At 42.7% G+C, this 25,599-nt stretch overlaps 1 protein-coding gene and 1 non-coding gene across 2 annotated transcripts in view; both read left to right on the top strand.

Annotated features, from left to right (window-relative positions):
• PDCD1LG2 (programmed cell death 1 ligand 2) overlaps nucleotides 1–2,947 on the top strand; it is a 34,911-nt gene extending 31,964 nt beyond the window's left edge. Inside the window, exon 5 of the mRNA XM_016214230.2 lies at nucleotides 2,799–2,947. Coding sequence (XP_016069716.2) covers nucleotides 2,799–2,947 — 149 coding nt within the window. The remainder of the gene's footprint in view (nucleotides 1–2,798) is intronic.
• A 9,347-nt stretch (nucleotides 2,948–12,294) lies between these two features.
• On the top strand, nucleotides 12,295–12,401 carry LOC148091809 (U6 spliceosomal RNA). The gene has a single exon (XR_015715468.1). It is a non-coding gene; the product is annotated as a U6 spliceosomal RNA (small nuclear RNA).
• The last annotated feature ends 13,198 nt before the right edge of the window (nucleotides 12,402–25,599 follow it).

Raw genomic sequence — 25,599 nt, 5'->3', positions numbered from 1 at the left:
TTTAGCAACCGTCAAATGTTCTCTGTGTATATGAGTCTGTTTCTGGTCTGCTTATTTATTTATTTATTTATTTAGATTCCACATATAAATGAAATTATATGGCATTTGTCTTCCTCTCCCTGATTTATGTCACTCAGCATAATATCCTCTAGGTCTATCCATGTTGTTGGAAATGGCACAATTTCTTTTTTTTTTTTTTTTTATGGCTGAGTCATATTCTATTGTTTATATGCACAACTCCTTTATCCGTTTATCTGTAGATGGACACTTAGGTTGCTTCCATATCTTGGCTATTGTAAATAATACTGCAATGAACATATGGATGCACATATGTCTTTTTGATTTGGTGTTTCGGGATTCTTTGGATAAATACCCAGAAGTGGAATTGCTGTCTTTTTTTGTCTTGTTATAGGCTTTGTTTTAAAATCTTTTTTGTCTGGTATAAATATTGCTACCCCAGTTTTTCTTTTTCTTTTCTATTTCCATGAAATATCTTTTTCCATCCCTTACTTTCAGTCTATGTGTCTTTTTGAAACTGGACACAATGGGTTCAGGCTGCCTGTGAAAACAACCCTAGAAAACCCTAACAGGGTCTGTGTTTGGCTTGTACATAAGATATGGCAGCACATATGCACAAAATATGACTCAAAGCCAGCTGAGCCTCTCCTGGGCACCTCTAAGCCCAGCACAAGTAGTATCCATCTGCAGATTGCTCTGTAGCTCATGTCAGGTGGCCCTGGGAAGGGCACAGGTGGCAGCTGACCTTGGTCTGCACCTCCTAGGATGCCCCAGAGCCAGCACACCTGATGGGCAGCTTCAGACCATGCCCAAGCACTTCCACAAATGACATGTTCAAGGGGCAGACTCAGCCTGCACAAGAGCCCTGCTGAAGTAACCCCTGCTCTGTGGGGTGGGCCCCTGCACAGTAGATCCTCCACAATGGTCACAGCCAGTTCTCATAGCCAACTGGCCTGGTATAAATCCCTCCCATTGATGTGCCAACAGCAGTCAAGGCTCAATTACAACAGGAGGATGCACACAGCCTACACAGGGCGTGCTCCTGGAGTTCCCTGCTAGGGTATTCAGGGAGGCTGTGCCACTGGGCCCCATAGGACACCTACTATATAAGGCCACTCTACCAAGACTAGGAGACGCAGCAGCTCTACTTAATACATAGAAACAAACACAGGGAGGCAGCCAAGATGAGCAGACAAAGAAACATGTCCCAGTGAAAGAGCAGGACAAAACTCCAGAAAAAGAGTTAACCAAAATGGATACAATCTACTAGATGCAGAGTTCAAAACGCTGGTTATAAGATGCTCAAAGATCTTAGGGAAAGAGTAGATGAACTTAGTGAGAACGTCAGCAGAGAGGTGGGAAACATAAAAGTGGAGATAGAAAAAAACAAACACGGTCAGAAATGAAGAATACACTAACTGAAATGAAGACTCATTTGCAGGGAATCAACAACAGAGGAGATAAAGCATAGGATCAATCAGCGATTTGGAAGATAAGGAAGCAGAAAACACCCGATCAGAACGGCAAAAAGGAAAAAGAATTTAAAAAATGAGTATAGTGTACGGAGCCTCTGGGATAACTTCAAGCACACCAACACTCACATCTTTCTCTGGAAAGAGAAGCGAGAGAGCAAGGAATTGAAGCCTATTTGAAAAAAATGACAGAAAACTTTCCTAACCTGGAGAAGGAAATAGATATACAAGTCCAGGGAGTGCAGAGAGTCCCAAATAAGATGAACCCAAAGAGGCCCCCACCAAGACACATCGCAATTAAAAGGCCAAAGGTTAAAGACAAAGAGAGATTCCTAAAAGCAGCAAGAGAAAAGCAGTTAGCAGTGCCAGGACTGGGGCTGCTTCGTGAGAGGTAGAGGGCATGCCAAGGCCAGCCCCTGCTTGTTTGAGAGATTTTAGGAAAGTCCAAAGCATGAGCCAAGACAGGCCATTTGTAAGGAAAAGCTACTATAAATGGCTTGGGTAAGCCTGCAAGTTTGAGGAGCTGGCCTCTCAGGGAATCACCAGGGCAGGGTGAACAGTGAGCCAGGTTGAAGGAGACTCACATATGGTGCCCACCTGCCAGCTCTGTGGAGGGAGAGCTCAGCAAAGGAACAATGACCTCTGCCAGTATTTCTGCCTGGGAGAAAGCTGTCCCTCTAGCTCTTGACCTGACACCAGATGTTTCAGTTCCTCCCAGTACGTTCTTGACATGCCTTTCCAGCTGCTGCCTCAGCACGGGAGCTCAGAGGGAGGGAGTCCAGTAAGTACATGTGCAGGCCCTGTAAGAGAAACTGCCTGCGACTCCAGCAGCCCTTGGTCTCCCCCAGCCTCAATCCACACTGGCTTTCACAGCCAAGTTATGGGGACTTCTCTTCCTGACACTGGAACCCTGGGTTGAGGAGCCTGAGGCTGGGACCCCTCGCTCTCAAGGGGGGACCTCTGCAGCCAAGGTATTCCTCCCAATTTATATCCCCCCTCACGGGTGTGGGACCAGCTCATTCAGAGTCTCTGGCCCTCCTACCAGTTTCAATGTGGCTTCTTCTTTATATCCTTAGTTATAGGACTTCTGTTCAGTTAGATTTCAGGTGGTTTTCAATGATGGTTTTCCTGTAGTTTAGTTGTAATTTTGATGTGGCTTTGGGAGGAGGTGAGTACCGCATTTACCTATGTTGCCATCTTGACCGCTGGTCTGTTTTTGGATTTGCTTTTTGCTCTGCCACCTTTTAGCTATAAACAGAACAATTTCCTCATTAATTTTATTCCCTTACTGGGATTTTTCTTTTTCAGACACAACAATAAGATATGTCACCACAAACAGGAGGGAAGTGAACAGAGTTTTGAATAGTCATGATTTTTCTTGTTCACTTCTTTTTCTCTCCCAGCTTAAATTAAGAAAGAGCCACTGTTCTATTAATGCAAAAAGGATAACTGAATAGTTTAGGCCTGTACAGAGTCTTCCTGTTCAGTGGCTAGTTGTTCCTACAACCTTGCATTGTTCCATATCTTACTTGGAGAGCAAAGATGGTATCTTCTGTACAGCTACAGAACAGTTGTGTAGCCTTTGGTCTGTCTATAAGGCTAAGTGCTCCTGTGGAACACTGCACAGGGCATATGAGGCCACATAATTAGAAACGGTTAAAACTTAACATCAAAGGGGAGATGTTCAGCTGCATGCAATCAGTAGCTGTTGTTTTTGCAACAATTGTTAAGTGTTTGGTGAGGGTTTGTGGGTCAAGGATAATGCTGGGGGAATAGAAGTCTTTTCATGAGGTTGACAGGCTTGGAGCTGGAATTTGTAGAAGGGAAAGGATGTGATCTGGAGGTCAGGAGAAGTTAGGTTGCTGAAATCATTCATGCTGGTTGGAGGAAAAGCTCAGACCCTGGCAAAGCAGTGTGCTGGGGACTGACAGGCCTGGGTCATGTTGTAAAATGGGTATTTTTAGCTTTCTTGGGAAAGTTGCCTGTCCTTTTGTAACCTAAAAATCACATGTTGTGACATATGAGTTCATGAGTTCACCAAAATGGTGATGGGCAAATCATAGGAATTTCTAAGTAATTTTGTATCAGCTACTCAGAATATTCATACTATTCATTTTAGAATTCTACTGAATATATCCCCAAAATTCCAGAGGCACCGATTGTGAAAACAACCCTAGAAAACCCTAACAGGGTCTATGTTTGGCTTGTACATAAGATATGGCAGAGCATATGCACAACATGTGACTCAGAGTGGTGAAGTTAGCCCCTACACCCTCTCTATCTCTCACCACTTCCCTGAAAGCCGCCTGTGAAAATATATCCTGTGACTGTATCCTCTCCCCTCTGCACAGAATCAAGGAAACAAGTGCAGCATAGGCCTGGACTTGAGGTTCAGTGACACTGAACTTCTCTGAATCAGCAATAAGATTTTCTTGACTCAGAGAAGTTTCAACACTGGCAGTTTTGATTGAAACATTGATTTGCTGAGAAGCAAAAAATCCTCCATTCCTGTAAGTTGATCTGCTTGACCTACAGTGAGTTTCCATGGGAGAGGCCCCAGTGTTTGAGTTTCACGAGCTTGACATCTTCGTATAAGTGACTCCTTCAGCTGCTCAGCATAAGGAAGAAATAGTGAAAGGCTTGAGAGCAGAGGTGGTAAACTCAGATGCCCACCAGGGCCAGGCAGGGATATTGAACACCCTGGAGTTAGCAAAAGCAGGGAACAGTTAACCATCCCTAGGCCTGAAGGGGAAAAGGAAAGGTGAAGTTACCAGAACCCTGGCTTGGAGTAAGGACAGCAAGAGGAGAGGGACACCCACAAGGAGCTATGGCCTTGAACAAAGGGATAAAGTCAACCTGCAGCCTGTCTGGGAGGTTGCTGAGGAATATGTACCCCAACCTCACTCTCCTACCCACTGCAGTCTCCTTTCCCTCCTAGGCTGAGGGGAAGTGGGATGGCAGCCAGGGGGAAGAAAGCCCAGTGACACAGTCCACAATGTCATCCTCCTGAGTCTCTAGGAACAAACAGAATAGCAGGCACAGCGGGGAACTAGAAAAGATTCTGACTAGGGAAGCCCCATGAGCTGTGCTCCCGTTGCGCTGAGCTCTCTGCAGCCCAGAGAGGGAGGGAAGAGGGCTCCTGCATTAGGCCTGGAGAGAGGCTGAAGACTTGGACTAATGGTAGAGGGTTAGAAGGAAGGATTGTGAACCCTGCTGCCTCCAGATAGATGAGTTTTTTTTCCTAAAGTAGTTTCTCGCTCCAATCTGTGTTTGAGAATGTCTATATTTCCTAATCAGAAAAGTGATTCTCTTATTTGTGAACTTTCCTCCTTAGATTCACCGTGTGGTCTCCCGAGCTGGGGTGACTTGATGAGACATCCTCAAGAAGCCTCTGGACTCTGATTGAGAATCCCTTGGCCCACAGAGCTTCTGTTTATTTTTCAGATGCCCGTGTATGACCCAGCACTTTAATCTGGAGACTGCACCGCAGCTCCTGGCCACTGTGTGCGTAAAGGAAGGCAAGCAGGCCACCCCTTCACGACCCAGCACTCACCTCTGCAGCCTGTGACTGAGCAAGCACTTTTGCACTTTAGAAAATGGCCACATTGCACCTTGGACCCTACCGAGTGTCCTGAGGCTCCTTCTTGCTATCAGGCTGAAAATAGAGGGGGTTATTTTTCCATAAGTTTCCAAAGTAATTTCCAGAGCAGAGACGAATGGGAATTTATAGTCAATAGAGTTATTCCCATCTATAGGAAAAGCCTATTGAAACTATTAGCTCAGAGACGGGGCTTTCTACAAAGTGAAGCCGTAATTGGTGTGTTTTATGTCTTAATGGAATCTTTGAAAGTATTTGTGTTCTCCTAATTAAAAGGAAGCATTTAAGATTTATTCTCTCTTTTTTTTTTTGTTAAATATATCTTTATTGATTTCAGAGAGAGGAAAGGAGAGGGAGAGAGAGAGATAGAAACATCAATGATGAGAGAGTCATTGATCGAGCCCGCAACCCGAGCATGTGCCCTGACCGGGAATCGAACCCTGATGGCCTGGATCCTAGGTCGACACTCAACCGCTGAGCCACGCCCGGCCGGGCAACAGGAAGCATTTAAGTACATAGAGTGGCCAACGACAAATCGTGGAGAAGAGCCACTGAGTATTTTTGTGAGATCTAAATCACAAAGCATTTATTTTACCTGTAATGACACCGTGTTGAATGGTAGTTTTGTTGTTTTAACTACATCTTTCCGTCCAAGAATTCTGTTGTTTTTTAACCTTAGAAACTAATGATATAACATATAAAAAATTTGTCATGTTAATATGCTATGTCTGCAAAGATTTCATTCAGGTAAGTGACCATAATGGTCAAAGCCCCAAACTAAGGCTGTTTGCTGACCCCGTTTGGCTTTAACCCTTTCAGAGGTTCAGTTTCTGTGTCTGGGGTATGCTGACACCCACTAGTCAAGGCTTTGATTGTTGTCACTGTAGAAATCCTGTGGGATCCCATCAGGCGTATGGCAAGGGGGAGGGTAACTGGGCACACCGACAACAGTTTCATTGTGTTAAATTCGATCTCCATGCCGGGGCCATGAAGCTCAGAGCACTGGCTGACCCATGAACTACCCAAATGTGTATCTTAGCAAGTATAACAGGGTCTTAGGTCAGAGGGACTAAAAGCAAGCTCTTGAACTGGTGCTCAGACTAGGGAGAACTTGGAATTAATGGGAATGAGGGCATGTGAAAGTGAGTAACAGACAAATCATATAACACCTCAATTCCTCCATTCCCTGTCTCTACAAATCAAAGAATGCCTTTGAAGAATAAAGCTCAATTGTTTATTTATCAAAGTGTTCCAGATATTCCAGTTTTGGCAAAGTGACCATCCAGGGCCCATCCAAGTCAGTAAGTTTCATATTCTATCAGGCCAGTTGGCCCCCATAGGTTTGAAAGCCTTTCGCTTGGATGCCCTCTTCAGAAGGGTGGGGTCCAGGATGGTTTCCCAGGTCTGTGTTGGTGTGGGGTCCCTGCTGGAGGAGCAGCACTTCCTAATGCTGTGGAGATCAGGGCAGGCAGACAAGGTCTTCTCCCCGGGGAAGCAGGCCCACCTCTTCTGAATCCCCATGTGCTCCCAGATATGTGGTCAGCATGAGAAATCCTTGGGGGGCGGGGGAGGTTTAACTTAGGAACCCAGTGGCATAATGGTTTCTGTCTAAATACCACCGTCTTTGGTCCTAGATTGGGGCTATTCTCTAGAATACCAAATAGTGAGAGGGATCCCCAGCTCTAGTATCCCCAAATTCAGGCTCCTTCACAGAAGAGGACAGATTATAGGCAGTGTGAGAAATGCTCCGTGCAACAGCATGCTGTCATAATGTCGAGCATTTATCAAGTACTTACTACATGCCTGATATTATTTAGCATTTTACGTGTATTTATTGGGATAAGTTCTCTCAAAACCCTCTGCAAAAGGCACTGTTTATGTCTCTATTTTAAAGATAAAAAGACTGAGGCACGGAGGGGTTAAGAAATGTGGTTAAGGCTGCCTGTTTAGTTTGGAAGGTATAGAGCTAAGAGTATAAAGCCATATTCATTATATCCCGTAATGTGCCCTGATTTCCTACCAGGTGGATCTCTACCGATTGCACATATCTTGTGGCCTCTTTTGCTGGTCAAAGATTAATTTCACTCTTACTCTACCCGGAGAGGCACTATAGGAGGCTGGGTGGAGTGTAGACTCTGTCTTCAGAGATTCCAACCCCAGCTGAACTATGTATGAGTTATACAGCTTTGAATATATCAGTTGATGTCTCTAAGTATCAGATTCCTTATAAAAAAACACACAAATGAATAAGGAAGGTATTTAGCACCTTCCTTTATCAAGCACTTTCTGTGTATGTGTGGCAGACAGTAAATACTGATAAATATCAAGTACCATTGGTAATCCCCCTATGTACCGGCCCCTTTGCCCTTGCTAAATGGACAGTGGACGGACACTGTCAGAGCTGCAGGATTACTGCTAAATCCTACTCCTAAGGGATTTCCAAGGAATTTCCAGCCAAGGTATATCAGCATGGGTTTCACGTCCGGTACAGGCTCTCTGCCACCCAGAACACATCCTTCCTGAAACCTCATTTCTCCCCTGGCAAAATTCTATCCATCCTTCAGATGTCAGTCGTGCCAGAGGATATTTTCTGGTTTTCTCCAACTGAGTATGAGCTCTTATCTCGGACACAGCTACTTCTTTGTTCCTCTCTAAAGCAGTTATCTTTCTCAGTTTTGAATCATGAGGATTTAAGCCCTTTATTGTTCCCCCTTGGAGTGTAAATTCCTGGAGGGCAGGAAGATTGTGGGATTTTGTCATTTCTGGAGCCTCTTGTATGTGATGGATACCTCATGCATGATTGGCTATGAGACTCAATATAATACTGAGGAGAATAGCTACACTTGACATTCTTACTTTTTATGACCTTAATATGATTGGCTAAAAAGAATATTAATGGTCATCTTTAAAACAAATGAGCAAGATGAGTTTTAAGTCTTTTTTAGAAAAGTACCTTTTACAAAGGAAGCAAAAATAGCATTTGGGAGAATCTGAGGAATTGAGAAAAACCAAACAAACAAAAACCACCTATGATCTCATCATCCAAGCAAAAGTATTTTCGTTTTTGCTGTCAGCACTTGCTCTTTAGACATGTACGTACTTTCAGCTGTAGCTGTAACATGTAATTTTCTATCCTGTTTTCAAATTTGTCATTGTACCATAAGCTCACACCTATGTTGCTGACTGGTCTTCCTAATTATCATCTTAAATGGCTACAAGGGTCACAGATCCATGATGACGAGATGGAATTGGGCCCAAACTCTATCCCCTTGGCCACTCTACGCCTCTCCTTCCTTATCTGGGGGGCATGCTCCAAGATGCCCAGTGGATGCCTGAAACCGCAGATAGTGCCAATATATACTGTAGGCACAGTAAGAGATTAACAACAATAACTAATAATAAAATTGAACAATTATAACAATATAATCTAATAAAATTTATGTGAATGTGGTCTCTCTCTCTCAAAGTATCTTACTGTTCTCTACTCACCTTTTCACTTGAAGAAAGCATTTTACAACTTCTGTTTGGCATATCCTAATTTCCAGCATTACTGTGCGTATGCTTTGGGGCCATTACGAAGTAAAATAAGGGTTACTCAAACACAATCACTGCAACACCTTGGCAGTCAATCTGATAACCGAGATGGCTACTGAGTGACCATCTTCTGTCTCTTATGTATGGGAGGGAGCCTAGACAGCATGGATATGCTGGACAAAGGGATGGCCTCGAGGGTTGGGAAAGAGGGTCAGTGTGAGACTTTATCACAATGCTCTAAAGGGCTTACAGCTGAAAAAGTATGAAGTTTTAATATTTAAATTTCCCATTTAATATTTTTGTTCCATAGTTAATTGCAGGTAATTAAACCCGTGGAAAGCGAAACTGCAGATAAGTAGGAGTGCTGTAATCCCCCCTTTTGACCAGTGGACCACAGTGGCATTTGGGGTCCCTAAGGATTAGTATCATTTTAGAGTAGTGTTTAGGAATCTCTGAAAAGTCTGGGTATTTCCATTTCTCCCAATGCATAAACACCTTAGTAATTGGCTTCAAGTCCCTTTGGGGATGACTTGAAGAAAGTTCTATAGTAAATATTTGTGGCATTGTTGCAGCGTCCTTTCTCAAGGGGTCTCTTCTTCCTTTTCAACCAGAAGCTTCAGATATTCCTCCTGTGTTGAGCTTGAAATATTAGATTGCCCATGTCATATTGCCTGGAGCCATCATGAGGTTAATTAAGGTTACCACTATAGCTAACTTTCACACCATGTGCCAGACATGGCTCTAATCGCTTTACATGTATAATTTCATTTAAACTTCACAATTCAATGAAACAGAAATTATTACTGTCTCCATCTTACATATAAGCAAACTAAAACCTGGTGAAATTTGATAAATTGCTCATAGCAGAGTTACCCTTAAGATTCTGCAAGCAGGCCATGTGACAAGAAATCAGATCATATATCTGTAACACGGCCATATGGTGTTTTAAAATGATATATATGTTCAGTTTTCTCCAAAAGCCTGTGAGGTGACTGGAAGCAGGAACTGGGTTTTTATTTGTTTATGTGGTCCCAGCATCCATTACAAGGATTGGCACATAGAAGAGGCTTAACAAATATTGTGGAATTGAATTGAAGGCAAAGAGCATGAAGTCTAGGGAAAAGAGGTCAACATGAGAAAATGTGTTAGCGAATCCCAAGCCTGTCCCGTGGAGAGGGGTCCCTGGGCCATGCATTCCTGTCACCCATCAGATCTGTCCCTCCAGTGGCGCTGACTGCATCAAATTCACATAGCTTGATGACATCAGCCACTGAAATCATTCCAGCCATCACCCCCATGCCGCACCCCATATTGACTCTATGGTTACCAAGAACCTGATTATAATTTCACTTCTCATATAGCCTTTTCCCTGGGAATAGAATGTTCTGAAGCAAGTTCTGATCTGCACATTAATGGCATTTTTCTTCTTTAGTTGTAGCAACGTCTTTTAGGAGTTTGGTTAACACAATCCAGTTTTTTTCAGTCTAATTGTGAGTATACAGAATCAATTTTCTGAACTTTTTTTTTATTCCTCACCTGAGGATATTTTTTCCATTGTTTTTTCAGAGAGAGTGGAAGTGGGGGAGGGGGAGAGAGAGAGAGAAGCATTGATTGGTTGCCTCCTGCACGCCCCTGACCAGGGTCAGGGATAGAGCCTGCAACCGAGGTACATGCCCTTGGCCAGAATAGAACCTGGGACTCTTCAGGCCATGGGCCTATGCTATAACCACTGAGCCAAACTGGTCAGGGCAATTTTCTAAACTTTTAAGGTAAGACCTTGATGTTGCCAACAGGAAACTATTTTCTTATAAAGGTGCTTATGGTGGTTATCAGCTGCCTCCTACTACATCTTGTCTATAACTGTATACTCTCAATAGTAGGCTCCTTTTAGGAGAAGTAAACTCAAAGAGAGTAGCATGTTTTCTGCTTAGTGCTGCTTGTTCTATAAAAATAGAATTCCATGTTCAAAGAGAACAGCTGCAAAAAGTCCAGAGGAAGCAACTATGCCTGAAATTTTGAGTAGTACAGATGGAGGAGAAATATAATCAGGCTGCTAATCAAATCAAATAGCTTCCCAGCATCTTAGTTCTCCTTGCTTTAAAATTTAAAAAATGAAATGCTGAAATTACAGTTAATTTAAAATATAAATCAAACAAAATTTAAGTAGGTATTTTCAATCATTACATTGGCAAAGCTTTTAAATTACAACATATAATGTTCCAGAAGGTGTTGTTAACTTGGTAGACTCATAAATTATCAGTGGTCACATAAATCAGCACATACAATTATTTTGAAGGGTGATTTGTCTATAGATAAGAGGCCATATGATTTGTCATACCATTTGTTCAAGTAATTATACTTATGTATCTCTACTGTAAGGAAATAACCCAAAAATATAGAAAAAGCTAAAGGCATGGAATGGTCCATTGCAAATATAAGTAGATGGTTTTTTTAAAAAGCTTTGCCATAACAATGAATTAAAAAAGCAAGGTATAAAACTATATGACCTTAGATTACTTTTTTGAGGTCATTAAAAAAAGTAAACTCAGAAAAATATCCTTGGATATGTAGCAAGAACCATGTCAAGATTCATATTTTTACCCAAAAATACCATTCCAAGGATTTTTCTAAAGGAAATTTATAGACTAAAGTGAAACATGTATTATATGAAAAATAATATATTAATTGCAGTATTATCTAGATGGCCCTAAACTGGAAATAACCTGTCAAACAAAATGAAGGCGAGTTAGTCTTAGTAATTTGAATTTGCATGACACTATAGCCATACAAGTGACGGTTGGGAAGATTATATAGAAATAAGAAATAATTGCTACGATATAATTTTAAGTGAAAAAAAAGTTTCTATATACTGAGCATTTACTCTGAGCTTATCACTGTGTCACTCAATTTACACACATTATCTCTTTTCATGCTCACAGAACCCAACATGTAGGGATGAAATTGTACAGATGAGAAAATTGAGACAAAATTGCTTAGTAATTTTCTCAAGTCTACACAGTAGAGCCAGGATTCAAACCTAACTAATATCAAAGCCATTTCTCTATATCCAACATGCTATAAAAGCCCTAGACCCCCGAGGATAATAAACAAAGGTCAGGGAGGGAGGGAGAGAGGGAGAGGGGGAGGGAGAGGGGGAGGGAGAGGGGGAGGGGGTGGGGGATGGGGAGGGAGAGGGACAGGAGGAAGGAGAGGGGGAGAGGGAGAGGAGGAGGGGGTGGGGGACGGGGAGGGAGAGGGACAGGAGGAGGGAGAGGGGGAGGGGGTGGGGGACTGGGAGGGAGAGGGGGAGAGGGAGAGGGGGAGAGAGAGGGGGGAGGGGGTGGGGGATGGGGAGGGAGAGGGACAGGAGGAGGGAGAGGGGGAGGTGGGAGAGGGGGAGGGGGAGGGGGAAAGGGAGAGGGAGAGAGGGAGGGAGAATCGGAGTGGGGCAATGATGTGGGTTGTCTTATAATAATTGTTTGCTTTCAATTGCAATGTTAAGTCCAAATAAATAAAAAGAAAAAAGAGAGAATGGACAAAAGGCTGGAAAGAAGTGTACTAAAATATTAATGACTTTGTTAAAGTGGTAGGGTTGTGTATAATTTCCCACTTTTTTTTCTATTTCATAAGATTTCTTGTAATTTATAGTACTTTTGCAAAATATTGTTTTAAGTGCTTGCTTTGGCAGCGCATATACTAAAATTGGAACAATACAGAGAAGATTAGCATGGCCCTTGTGCAAGGGTGATATGCAAATTCATGAGCCATGCCATATTAATAGTATATACGTGTGTGTGTGTGTGTGTGTGTGTGTGTTTTAAGTATTTGTCTTATGTGGTACATAGAAACTAGAGATCTGTAAAGCTTATTGACCAATGAAACACTGTGATGTATACTCCAGCATTGGTACTTCTGGCAATACAAGTGTTATTACAAATATGAATATGTCATTTCTTCAAAAAAGTTTGGGGATTACTTTCACAGAGTCCTTCATTTTTATTTTATTTTTTTTTTACACATTTGTAAAGAAAATCTAAAAGCTCATATTCCTTCCTTTTTTCCTTCATTTCCATTGCTTTCCCAACTGTAAAATTAGATTGGTACTAACAGTAACTGTCTGTTGATGTGATGAGATTATGAGGAACTTTTATTTTCTTTATAGGCTTTCTGTATGTGAAAGGTTTTAAATCACATTTAACATTTTAAATCTGAAAAATAATATTTACACTTAATGTGCTAAATTAAATTATCTTATTTAAGTTGCAAAGCTCCCTTCATATTTTGAAATATTAGAATTGTATTGTCTGTCTATTAAAAATCAGAAGTCACACAAATACCAAATATAGTGGTATTTTTGCCAAAATTTTTATATGTACAACCCATGTTTTTCCCCTTAGGTCAGTTTTGCCTGAGTTTTTAAGGGAATCTGAAGAGAAACTAAAAGATAAGCTTACTAAGTGAAAGTGTGAAAAAGCACTGGGGTTGCCAGCATCCTCCCTGCTTGATCAAGTGTCACACCGCGTCTGCACACAACGCATGACTGGTCTGTGACTGGGCATGTGACGCACATGTGATGGGATGGGCCACTCTGTCTTCTCAAGTAGTGCTCTGGGGAGTTGTCCTCAAGCACCGCCTTCTTGAAAGCAGAAAATTCAAGGGGAGGGAGAGAGAGGGGTCTTTCTAAAGCACAAAAACTACTTTGAGTGTTCTAACGGGAAGGGAAGGAACAGGGAGTGCTGGATGCTGGGAGGTGACATTTGAAAGCTGTTAGGTCAAATGTCAGTCTGACAGGCTCCAGCTATTATCCCCGAGAGGCAAAACAAGAAGCTGCGGCCCAGGCTGCCAGGGGCTCTGCTTTTCTGAGGGTCATCGTTGAGACAGGGAATTCATTGGACTATCCCGGCAGCACCCTATTTTTTTCAGGGCTGTTGTGGGGAAAAGTCCCCAGGATCTTTTGGAGCCTGTCTTGGGACTTTGAACCCCCGTTTAGCACTGCGTGAGGTATTTCAAGGGATACACAGTCTGTATTAGATCTGCTCCAGGTGGAGGAATTCATAGGGAGCTAGGGAAATACATCACACACAGGAAAAGTTGCATGAAAACAAGGCCACACACAATTAAGTGCCTGATGAGCGGAAACAGAACCTAAGACTCAAAGGAATTCAGAATGGGTGGGAGGGCCCCACCTGGGAGGGGAAGCACAAGGGAGCAGGGAGGGAATGAGCAATGCCCTGGACCTGGGAGATTTTCAGTGATGGGTAGAGAGTAGATAAGTAATGGGGGCAGGGCTGATATTCAAAAACATCACCAACCTGCCCGGCAGTGGCAGTGGCCCATTGGAATGGACACTAATCCAAATGCTGGGGAATCGTCCTGGAAACTCTGGCTGAGCCTGGAGTTACTCCTGGGTTGTTAGATTGTGGGAATATCAGGGAGCCCTGGAGGAGGGACAAGTCTCAGGAGATGGCCGGGGTGGTAAAGTACTCAGGGTGCTTGGGGCAGTGGTTATTTTCTATCCAGTTCTATTCACCACAATGATGCAGCCATGCCAGTGAGTATCTGCTGAGAATCAGCCTTGGATGAGGTCAATGGTAGAACCAGAACACTTAAAACATGCTTTTGCCTGTGGTATTTCATTCGATCTACCTACCTGTCAGTCTATCTATTTGTCTAACTCAGGAGTGGGGAACCTCTTTTCTGCCAAGGGCCATTTGGACATTGATAACATTATTCTCGGGCCATGCAAAATTATCAACTTAAAAATTAACTATGAAAAAAGCTCCTAGATTTATTGAATTTCGAGTCCTGCCTGCAGTTGCCTTGGCAGGGCCACACCAAATGATTGCTGGGGCCATATATGGATGTTCCTCACCCCGGGTCTAACTGGTCATCTCTCTGTCTGTTTCTCTGTGTATATTTGTCTGTCTGTTTTTCTGTGTGCCCATTCATGAGAGAATGAAAACACAGTAAAGGTACAGAAGTGAGAATGAAGGCGGCCTTCCTTCATCTTTCATTCAGTTATTCAGTCATTCCTCTAACAAACTCAGTGTCCCTGGGAATTGAGGGGCCTGCCCAGGGTTGGAATTGTCACAAGAGAACTAGGCATCCTGCAACAAGCCCTGATGTGTATTCAGGTCTGAAACTGAAAATGGCAACAGATGGAAACAAGAGAACTACAATCTGAGTATGAATCTATTCCAGGGGTCTAATCTATGCTAATTAGGCCCAACTGGAGGCAAGGGTAGATCAGAAACCCAGATTCAGTGTTGAGTCAGGAACTGATGGGCTAATAGACATTGCAAATAGTAGTAAAAGAAGCAAGTCAGGCCTAAATCACTTACACTGAGCATTAGTAACAAATCATTATCATCATCATTTAGATTTCTGTGGCAAGTTAAAATTTGCAAAGCATTTTCAAATGTCTTATACTAGTTGAGTCTTACTAACAGCTGGGAAAGGGAGTAGGGCAAACATTGTCATTTTATAGATAAGGAAATGGGTTAAAGAAGTTAAGTAACTTGCCCCAGATCTTTTTCAGTAGTATTACCAGTTGGGTAGCTTAGAGAGATAGCATAGGCACGTAATATCTTGATTTTTATCATAGCACATCACAAAGGGTTGCATTTACACACATGTGAAGAAGTGAATATAGCTGGGAAAAGAGGCCAAGCTGACAAAGCAACTATTAAAAAGTTGTCTTGTTTCTGTTTACCTCTCTCTGACTGGTGACTGGGATGAAGACATAGCAGATTAGCTTATACTATATGAAGATTAATAAAGCAGGGACAATATTCAGTTAGATATGTGAGAGCTTTCTAATTTAAGACCCCAGGTTGAGTCTCTAGCTCAAAACAAAGAAAGTAGAAAATAAAATCTTGCTTTTGATTCACACCCCTAAGACGGAAGAAGCTTGTGTTAGGAGTTAATAGGAAAAGGGAGCTTAATATAAAGTAATATGAGTAATGTCATACTCATGACCTGCAAATGTTCCACAACTACAAATGCAGGTTGAATTGAAATTTAATTGATGAAGAGCTAAGGATAACTTTAGTACCACTGATAGTAGGATACTGTTCAGAACTGGGAACAAATAGTCTTGCTGTGCCTACTATGTCTAGACCAGCCTGTATGTAGAGTACTTTGTTCTATTCTGAGCCTCACTTGCCAACTGGAACATTGATCAATGGGAATAGATCTGGGGGAAGCACCCAAGATGCTGATGGGACTGGAAACCACCACAGACTAGGAATACCTGAAGGAGCTGGGTGTATCTCACCTAGAGAAGAACTATTAAGGCAAGACTTGAAAGCCAAGCTCAATGGGTACACTTACACTGACGTACAGATTTGTCCAAAAGCTGGAAAGAACTCACTAACAGCTAGAGCTATTCATCAAAGGCTAATCTCCTGGTTGCTGGAAATACAGGGTAGGCAAAAGTAGGCTAAATTACCAGCCACCATTACCTAAAAGATAAATCATAAGTAAGGATACAAAATAATAACAATAATAATAATAATGAGGGCAAATAATACAAATATATAACACAATAATTAATAAGTAATAATGCAAAACTAAACTCTGCGTTTCTCATATTCAGAACTGTAAACCTACGTTTGCCCAGCCCTGTACATACGGGCATGCAACTGCCATTTTTCAGGGTACTCTAGAAGGTATTCTTCCGTTAGGAGGTGAACCTTTAAGGCCTCCTTCTTACCCTAAGATTCTATGATTTTTTAAACTAGTCACTTTACTTCTTTTGAGGAGGGGCTGGGGTTGGAATGAAATGGCTCTTGAATTCCCTTGCAGCTCAACCCTTCTACGAAGTACCTGGTCCTAAGGTGCAGCCTCACTCACGTCTCACAGCAACACCAGAGCCAGGAATCTTTCATCTCCAACTTGGCTCCCAATAGCTTATCCTCAGGTGAACTTTTCTCTACCAACTGAAACAAGCCCTTAAGATCTTCTAGTCAATATATCATCAATGAGCCCGGTTTCTAAACCTCATTGGTATGGTTCCTTGAGACCTATTGACATTCAACTTGCCACATTCCTTTCTCAAAATTATTTTTTCCCCTAAACTCTGTTTTTAAACTCAACCAGGGTTGCCTTTTACCTGGTGGCTAATGTCAGGATTACAGAAGGGCTGATGTGAAGTTCTGGGTTTGGTTTTGAGGCAGTAACTAGAGATTATATTGCCTCAAAAACTCGCCTCCGGGCAGGATCACTAAGTGACTGCGCCTGGGTGTGTTAAGAGGGACGCTGGGAAATGCCTACCCTTCCCCGACACACACCGCCCCCATTTCTTCATCCTTCTGCCTGAACACTCCCCTTTAGAGAAAATTTCATTCAGGACTCAAAGCCGTTTTAGACTTTAAGCTCTTTAGGGGCCATTTGTTTATTAGTTCAACCAGAGCAATATACTACGCCTTGGGAGGAAGGACCATTTTTTAGGGATGTAAGGTCCAGGGGTATCTTTGGGAGCACAGTCACGGGAAAACCAAACTGTTTCCCTTTTTCATTTGTTTTGCCACTGATTTAGTGCTAAGCACTGTCCTAGCCGCTAGGGATACAGTGGTAGCAAAACATCATCCCTGTCCTCAAGTGAACTGAGATGATGGGATCTTTCTCTCTAACCTTTTACATTGATGACACTCCATGTAGCAAGACATCACAAGATGACTAAATTGGGGAAAGCAGCTGGGGCATGTGTGGGGTGGGGGAGCCCAGGGCAGGGCCTTTACCCTGGTGGTAATAGCAACTCCTTTAGTCACTAAGGGGAGTGGCCAGAACCTGCTGATTTCATCAGTGGGGGGGAGGGGGGGACCAAACCAAGGGAGGGAAAAGTGATCATATAGGGACTAGAACTGAACCTTTCATCCAAAAACCCATTTTTGCTGTAGGGTTTATGTTTTCTGGCAGTGATTTACAGAACTAAGTAGGAGTCACCCTGGGCAATATTGGTGAGGGTGAAGAGCTAAAATGCCCTCAGAGCTTTTTTTGGAGCCTCAGACAGCAGAAGGCAGAAAAAAGAAGCAGCATGTTGTGGTGGTTCTCAGACTTCTTACCCCAAAACACTGAAGGATAATTTAACACTCTCCATCAGTAACAACTTCTAATTTCTGCACATATTCAAAACAATTCAGGGCACATGGCAGAATATCACGGAGAAGCAGGGCATGGGGAATAATTTCATAACTTCCTAGTTGAGCCTATATTTTTAGGCTTATGGGTATGGGCCTGACTTGAAGACACTAATCTGTCTCAGCAGATTGTTTCAGGGGGAAAAAAACTAATAGTTTTTTTTTAAACCACATAAATATAAAACCAAGATTCTAATCTGAAATGGGAAGGTTGAGACCATTCATTTATTTATTTGTTCATTGAACAAATAGTTATTGAGCACCTGCTACATTCACACAAGGCACTGTACATAAAAGGCACTGATTATGTAAAATGGTTGTGTTTGCTGTGAGTAGAATTGCAACCTTGAGACTGGGTTTCCTTGGGGTCACAGTCAATGGACTCTTGTCTGTAGGAAAATTGATTCTTCCCACGTGGCAGCAGGATAGGGACTGAGGGGAGATACCCTTCCTATGAGGTCAGAGTAGGAGAAGCTTCGGAGGACTCAGTTTGATATTCTTCTTTTCTGGGTTGCTATTTCTTTGTGTCATTCCCACATCTCCTTCAGTGAAACTGGGTTAAATGTGACAGTCTGTTCTCTGTTTCGAGGAATTATAAAATGCACTGCCACTGGGGCCCCAAGCGGTTGCCTGGAGTAAGCATTCCTTAGGAATTCCCAGAAATCCTTGGGGAGAAGTGGAATTGACTTCCTTGTAGTCATGTGATGGGATTAGGCTGAGAGTTATTTGGATTATTTGGATATTAATCAGAAGTATGACCCTTTGAAGGTTGGACACCTCTGTTACACATTTGTCCTTGCGGGGGACTTGAATGATCCTCACAGAGGGACTGGGCACACTCCCATGATACCAATCACTGGGCATACGGGGACACGCTAGGGCAGCTCCCTCTCCACTAACGTGAATAATATTAAAAATGCAAGTTACTTCACATGATGGGGTAAAAATATCCTGATCCAGCTGTCTTGAACGGATCACAGGTTGCCAATCCAAGGTTATTTCCTTTGATTCCTGGCTTTTCCTTCTTTACCTACCATCCATGTTTCCCCCAAGCTCTGGCCCAGTTGTTCAAGTGAAACCAAAGAAGAATGTAACACATACGGAAATCTGCTAAGCTACACTCACTGTGTAGGCAGTTCTGCATAAATTCTTTCATTTAATCTCTTACAACAACTTGGTGAGATAGGTAGGATTATCTCCAGTTTTCTGATGACACATGGAAGCTGAGAGTCCTATGTCCAAAGTAATGCAACCAGAAAGTAGGTAGAGTCCTGGGGTCCTAACACTTTACACAAATCTCAAAGAAAAATGTATTTTAGGATTAGTCTAAGCAAAACGTAAGTAATTATAAATAATTGCCTATCAGTTGTAATTGCCAACTTCCAGTTGTAACTGAAACCAGAGCTGCAGGGGACTCAGGTGCAGACACTTCCTCTTCACCTTGAAAACTGCCACAAAGAAAAAGAAGTGAAAGGCAGTTGAAGGCAGATCATGGCAAAATCGACAGCTTTCTCAGGTGATAGGAGTAAAGGAGCCATATCTACCTGTCTTGAGGAATCAAACAGTTGCCTAGAGGTTAATAGAAATCTGTGGTTTCAAACCCAAGTTGTTTTGTACGTCTTGCCCAACAGTTTATACTTAAAATATATAACCCCCACTCATGCAAAATCATGGTTACATATAAAGGCATATCTGTGGTCCGCAGTTTGGTCATCCACGACCCTCTTACGGAGGACTGGCCAAGGAGGCCCTTGCAGACCAGTAGCAGTTTGAGGATTGGCTCAAATGTGCAGATTGCACTTTGAGAAGCACTGAAACTACTTTCCTTTCTGATACTGCAGCCTTACCATGGGTTACTTCTAGGATAAATCTAACCATTTGACCCTCAACGTGGTCTCTACCTGTCAATTCTTTGCAAATTATTTTTTTCCTCTTTTCACTCTTTTTTTAAAAAAGTTCAAACAACCTGCAGGCCTGCTTAAAGCAGTCTTTAATTACCGCAGACTTTCTGAAGGAAATAAGAGAGATTAGCGGTCTAGATTTTATGTTCTTTCCAATGATTTCTGTGTAACTCTAAGGAAGACTGCTATTTTTTATCATCTCAAAGATTAAAGTTGCCTCTGACAACAGTAGGGTAGAGCCTCAATATTTGCATGTTTCTTCTTCTGATTTTCCCCTTTCCTGATCCTGTACCCACATTTCTAGAGGAACCAGATGCCAGTGGGAAAGAGGTAGAGAGAACACGTAAGCAGAGCTACCAACTCGTGGTAAGCACCTATGTTGGTCTCTTCATAGTCATCTTGTAGAATATGATTTAAAAGCCAAACCAGACACCACCATACCACCCTCTGGGCCTTCCCTTAGTCATCCCTGATTTATGGTAACATCATTTTCTATCACAGAGTGATGATACCATTAAGGGGTTTCTATGCTGAATTACCAGAAAAATTTGGGGGAATAGTGTTATTTCTCTTTTGCTTCCTCTCCCCCAAAGGTCCACTCTGTGCACCTCAAACTTACTCTTCAACCTGGTCTTCTTTTGAGGGGAAATTAGTCAATGGTTCATAGGGAGACACCCAGCTTTGACCTCAGTGGCTCACCAGACCCAGAGCTAGTCCCCCACTCACTCAAGCTCAATAATGATCTTCCACAGGTGCGGTGCACCCCTTGAACTTGGATCCTCTCCTCAGGGTTCCCCTTGGAGAAAAAGAATCAGGGAAGTTCACATGCAGAGAGTTGAGCAGAGAACAGAAACTCCAGAGTCTTCCATTTTCAACTGTTCCTACTGTTCTGATGAGTTGCCTGGGGCTGGAGAGGGAGATCTAGCAGAGGAAGGATGATGGCTTTTAAAGATTTGGGGAAGGGATCTCTGGGAATTTCTCAGGGGATCTGAAGAAAGATTTGTAGAAAGCTCTGCAGTTACTGGGGAAATGTAAACATCAGTGCCTGACAGACAGTAGGTGCTCAGTATATACATTAAATAATTGAATGGTTGCATAAGTGACAGGGCGAAAGGGAAGAGGCAGGAGAGATGAGGGTGAAGCAGGGCTGCGTACAGGTGACACCTGCCTTCCTTTCTTTCTAGGCTCTTCACAGTTGTTTCCATTCTTTCCATTTGCTCCAGGATGATGCCCAGACACCACCTCCAAGGTGACGTCTTCTCTATCATTTCACCCTTCCAACCTCAGTAATTGTGGACTAGGAGTTCTATACCTCCTAGGTGGAGGCTCAAGATAAGCAAGCCTGGAGAGTAAGAAACAAAGAGAGAAAAGGAAAGGGCAAGCAGAGAAGTCTGCATTCTCTTCCTTCCATTTTAATTTGCTGGTGGTTATGGGCGAGTTAGTTACTTCCTTCACTCCTTTGTTTTCTGTAGCTGTGAATTGTAGGTAATATCACTGGGACACACTGAAGGTAAATCTGTGGGCAGTAGATTTAGGAAAGCATAAGGAAAATACCATGCTTCGTAATATCTAGAGAATATGCCTTAGAGCAAACCCTTAGTTCTGTCAGCTCCCATCTAAGCTGGTGCAACACAGACTTCAACATGACCATGAACCACGAGAGGGCTCATTAAAATGCAGGTTCAGACTCAGGAGGTCTTGGGTGGGGTCCAGGATTCTGCACTTCTAACAGGTTGCCTGCTAATGCCAAAGCTGCCCTACAGAGCTATACTTTCAGTAACAAGGACATAGGGTATAGGTCCTAGATCATTGCTATAGTATCTTCCAACTTTAAAATTTGCCAAGTCTCTGCCCCCCTCCTCCCTCCCCACTTGGCACTCTGCCATCATCAATGACTGGCAGAGCCCCAAACATGCCATGCTCTTCAAACCTATGTGTCTTTATGTATCTTCCTTCTCCCCTTCAGCCCACTTCTCTGGATAATTTCCTTCATGTCTTAGTTCACATGTCACCTCAGCTCCAGGAAATCTTCCCAGGCTCCCCATCCTACTAGGCAGTCAAGCCCTCTCTCCTCTGCCCATCACACTGTACTATAGTATGTTGTCTACATGTCCAGGGTCATAGCATAGGGTTGCCCAGGGTATGCTTTATGCAAGGGTCCCTAGCCAAGGAGCCAAGAGGGGGCTGAAATCCGTCCTGTTCTCCACTTGCTGTGCCGGAGCTCTGGTGCAGAGCGGCCTCCACCGGGAGGAAGGGATGATTTTTTCTAATTCACACAAAGATGCCATATGGGCTGATAGCCTGTCTTTTCTACCAGATGTGGGGGCCTTGAGGAAGGTATCAGTCTCATCCATCTTTATGATTTCACCGTGGAGTACAGTGCCTGTCAATGAAATGTTTGAATGAATAAATGATGAGAGAGAAAAATGAAGCGCTATTGAGAAGAATGCACAGGCAATAATTTCATTCAGTTCTAAAAGTAAATCAACTGAGTTGTAAGCAAGAGGTCCGGGATTTGTTATTGTGCTGCTGAAAAGGCAAGGTCCTCAAAGCCCCATTTAAAAATATATATATATCTTTATTGATTTCAGAGAGAGGAAAGGAGAGGAGGAGAAACATCAATGATGAGAGAGTCATTGATCGGCTGCCTCCTGCACGCCCTCGACTGGGGATCGAGCCCGCAACTCGGGCATGTGCCCTGACCGGGAATCAAACTGCGATCTCCTGGATCCTAGGTCGATGCTCAACTGCTGAGCCACGCCGGCCAGGCAAGCCCCATCTTACTAAAAGGATTACCATAGCTATGAGTAAAAAGAGGTATAAAGGCTACAGTCAGCACCTTTAGAAGACTCATCAGTCCCAGCAAAAAAATAGAATGCCCAGAATCAACACCATATTGTCACGTCTTTTCAGAACTAGGGGCAGATGAGGGAGACTCTAAGGATATGACTTGGTCATAAGATTTACAGGCTACTGAGGGCAGCAGTTTCTATAGCAAAAAAGCCCTGAGGACAAGAAGAGGGGATGACAAAACCATGAATTTACCTAAAGGGGAGGAAGTCAGAAACAAAACAGAGAATGTGTTGGATAGTGAAAGTGAGGTTCCCACGACTGCTTAAGGGCCCTGGCTTGGTTGAGAAAGGCACAGCTCTAATAAACAAGTCTTGACACAGTATACCATATTATATTTATTGGGGTGGCATTGGTTAATAACATTATATAAGTTTCAGGTGTACAATTCCATAATGTATCATATATATATTGCATTGTGTGCTCACCACGCAAAACCTAGTCTCCCTCTGTCACCATATATTTGACCCCCTTTACCCTCTTCACCCTCCTCTCACCCCCCCTTCCCCTCTGATAACCACCCTTCTGTTATCTGTGTCTCTGAGTTTGTTTTGTTCATTCATATGTTGCTTTGTTTTACATCCAATCTTTTAAATGGAGTTTATTTGATCTGCTCTGACAAACTGTAAGCTCCCAAAAGTTGGGACCAAGCCTTAGACACTTTTTATCTTCCTGAGACTGTGTGATCTTTGTGAAATGAAGTAGGTACTGGATTTGCAGGGAGTTTACAGCTGTCGCTGATGATAAAATAAGGAAGTGCCAAGTGCTGGTAATCCTCAGCCAAAATATCCAGAATTTCACTTTGGGACTGTGTAGAGATTCCTCTAAGAAGCATACTGATACCCTGTAAAAATCCAGCCTCTGCTTTGCCTGTTGCGTCATCTTAGTCTCATTAAGGCCGGTTTCTGTGGTTCTGTAGGAAAGGGAACTGAGAATCTTGAATACTGTATGCTATCATGTGACTTCAGGATAAAACGTTAGTTAAAACAAAACCTAAATTAAACGCACATGCAGAGAAAGTAGGGTAAGATCTCCAAATTTCCATTTATCTCTTACCCAAATTTAATCCCAGATCTTCATCACCTCGAGCCACTGCAGCAAACAATTGATAAGAGTGTGAGAAGTGTTTTGGGCCTGATCTTTTCATCTAAGGAACATTCTGGTCTAGTTATCTAGGACCAAATGATGATGAGTAATTATTTAAAAGAAGAGAGATAAGGTCTTTCTGACATGTTGACACCATGAGACTTAACATCGATAATCGCCCAGGAGCCTGTGGGCCATACTAGAAGCAAGAATTGGGCAATTGCAAATTTTCCTCCTTTAAAGGCAATAAAAAAATGCTGACTTAATGTACTTATTTCCTGGGTCATTTCTAGAAGAAAGGCAGGCTAGTTCATTTTTCCCCTCAACCCCCAAATAGCAAACAATTTTTTTAAAGGCTTTCAATTGTTTCGAAATGCAAGCCCAATTTAGAATACATGAGTTCAAAAAAAGATCCCTCCAATGCTACCAACTAGCACAACCTTACTAATATCTTGCTGTAGATTTTCAAGTCATAGAGAAAATCAACACATGAAAAACTGTGTTCATATGTACATTAAGTGAACCAAATGCAGGCTATGCTCTTACACTCTGAGAATCATGGAATTGGGTAAGTGGAATAATCTGGAAATCTTAAACATCAAATTAAAAAAATAAGAAAACTCATGAATATGGATCATTATTTTCAATGGATGACCTGTCACATGAGTTTTTGTCTTTTTTTCAAACAAATTGAAAAAGTTTTTATTCACTTGTTTGCTGTTTCTGCATCTTGGAGGAAAGCTAAAAGCACCTTCTCAGATCCTGGTTGGCACCAATAAAATAAAGTCCATTCAGGAAAGTTAAAGAAATCTCAGAACAGTATTTATTAAGCAATTCAGATGTATCCTTTTGAAAAAGATTGACACTGGAAACCTGATTACTTAGAATGTCAGTTAGAAGCCATTTCTCCTGAGTGTCCATAACTTTTTTTTTCTTTCTTGCCCAGCTCTTCTTTCTTGACTTCTCTACCTGGTTCTCCCAAGAAATCTGAAGTGATCTAATTCCTTTAGAGATCACAGAGTAGGCTGATAAATGTCTTATTCTATGATAAGGAATTGTTTTGAAGCTAAAAAATAACAGCAACAGTGGCCCTGGCTGGTGTGGCTCAGTGGTTAGAGTGTCAGCCCGTGTACCAAAGGGTTGCCTGTTTGATTCTCAGTCAAGGGCATGTACCTGGGTTGCAGGTTCAATCCTGGCTCTGGTCAGGGCTCGTGTGGGAGGCAACTAAACTATGTGTCTCTCTCACATCAGTGTTCCTCTCTCTCTCTCTCCCTCCCCGCCCTTCCACTCTTTAAAAATTAATGGGGGAAAAACCCTCAAGTGAGGATTAACAACAGCAAAAATGATAACAGCAACAACAACAAACACATCAAGTTCTTACTGGATGTCAGGAACTATTCTTGGTGCTTTACAACTACTCGCTCATTTAATCTTCATAACAAACCCTCATAATCCTCCCGTGAGCTAGATGCCATTCCTATCCTCATTTTCCAAACGAAGAACAGAGAGTCATTTGCCTGGAGTCACACAGCTAGGAGGCGGCAAAGCCAGGATAGGAACCTGGCTGTCCGTCTCGGAGTCCACACCTCCAGCTGCCACACTCCATTGTCTCACGTGGCCACCTGTTTGCCCAGGTGAAAGCCACATTGGCTCCCCTCCCCCAGTATACCCACTTGAGTAGCGGATGCCAAGCTTAACAAGGCTGCATTCTCCAGCAGCTCCCTCTCCAAAGGCCCACCCCCGGAGAGGCGGGCTCTTTGCCCATGAAGCCTTGTTCACTCCCTGTTTGAAGGGGCGTGATGGATGGAGACTAACACTCCCTCTGTGGTACTAGGGGAAGAAGGTGAGTTTTCTTGTTCATTTAGCATGAAGAGTCTCTTAGGTTCAGAAGCTCCCATTCTCCTCCCTTCAATGCCACCAGCTACAGGAGATCTGCCTCAAACAAAGACAGGTTGTGTGCCGCAGATACAGCAACTTCGTGCCTCAACCTTACTGCTAAC

This window comes from Miniopterus natalensis, chromosome 12 (genome assembly GCF_054644295.1).
Source record: "Miniopterus natalensis isolate mMinNat1 chromosome 12, mMinNat1.hap1, whole genome shotgun sequence".
Taxonomy (NCBI): domain Eukaryota; kingdom Metazoa; phylum Chordata; class Mammalia; order Chiroptera; family Miniopteridae; genus Miniopterus; species Miniopterus natalensis.
The sequence above is the reverse complement of the archived record's forward strand: the minus strand, read 5'-3'. Positions and strand labels throughout refer to the sequence as shown.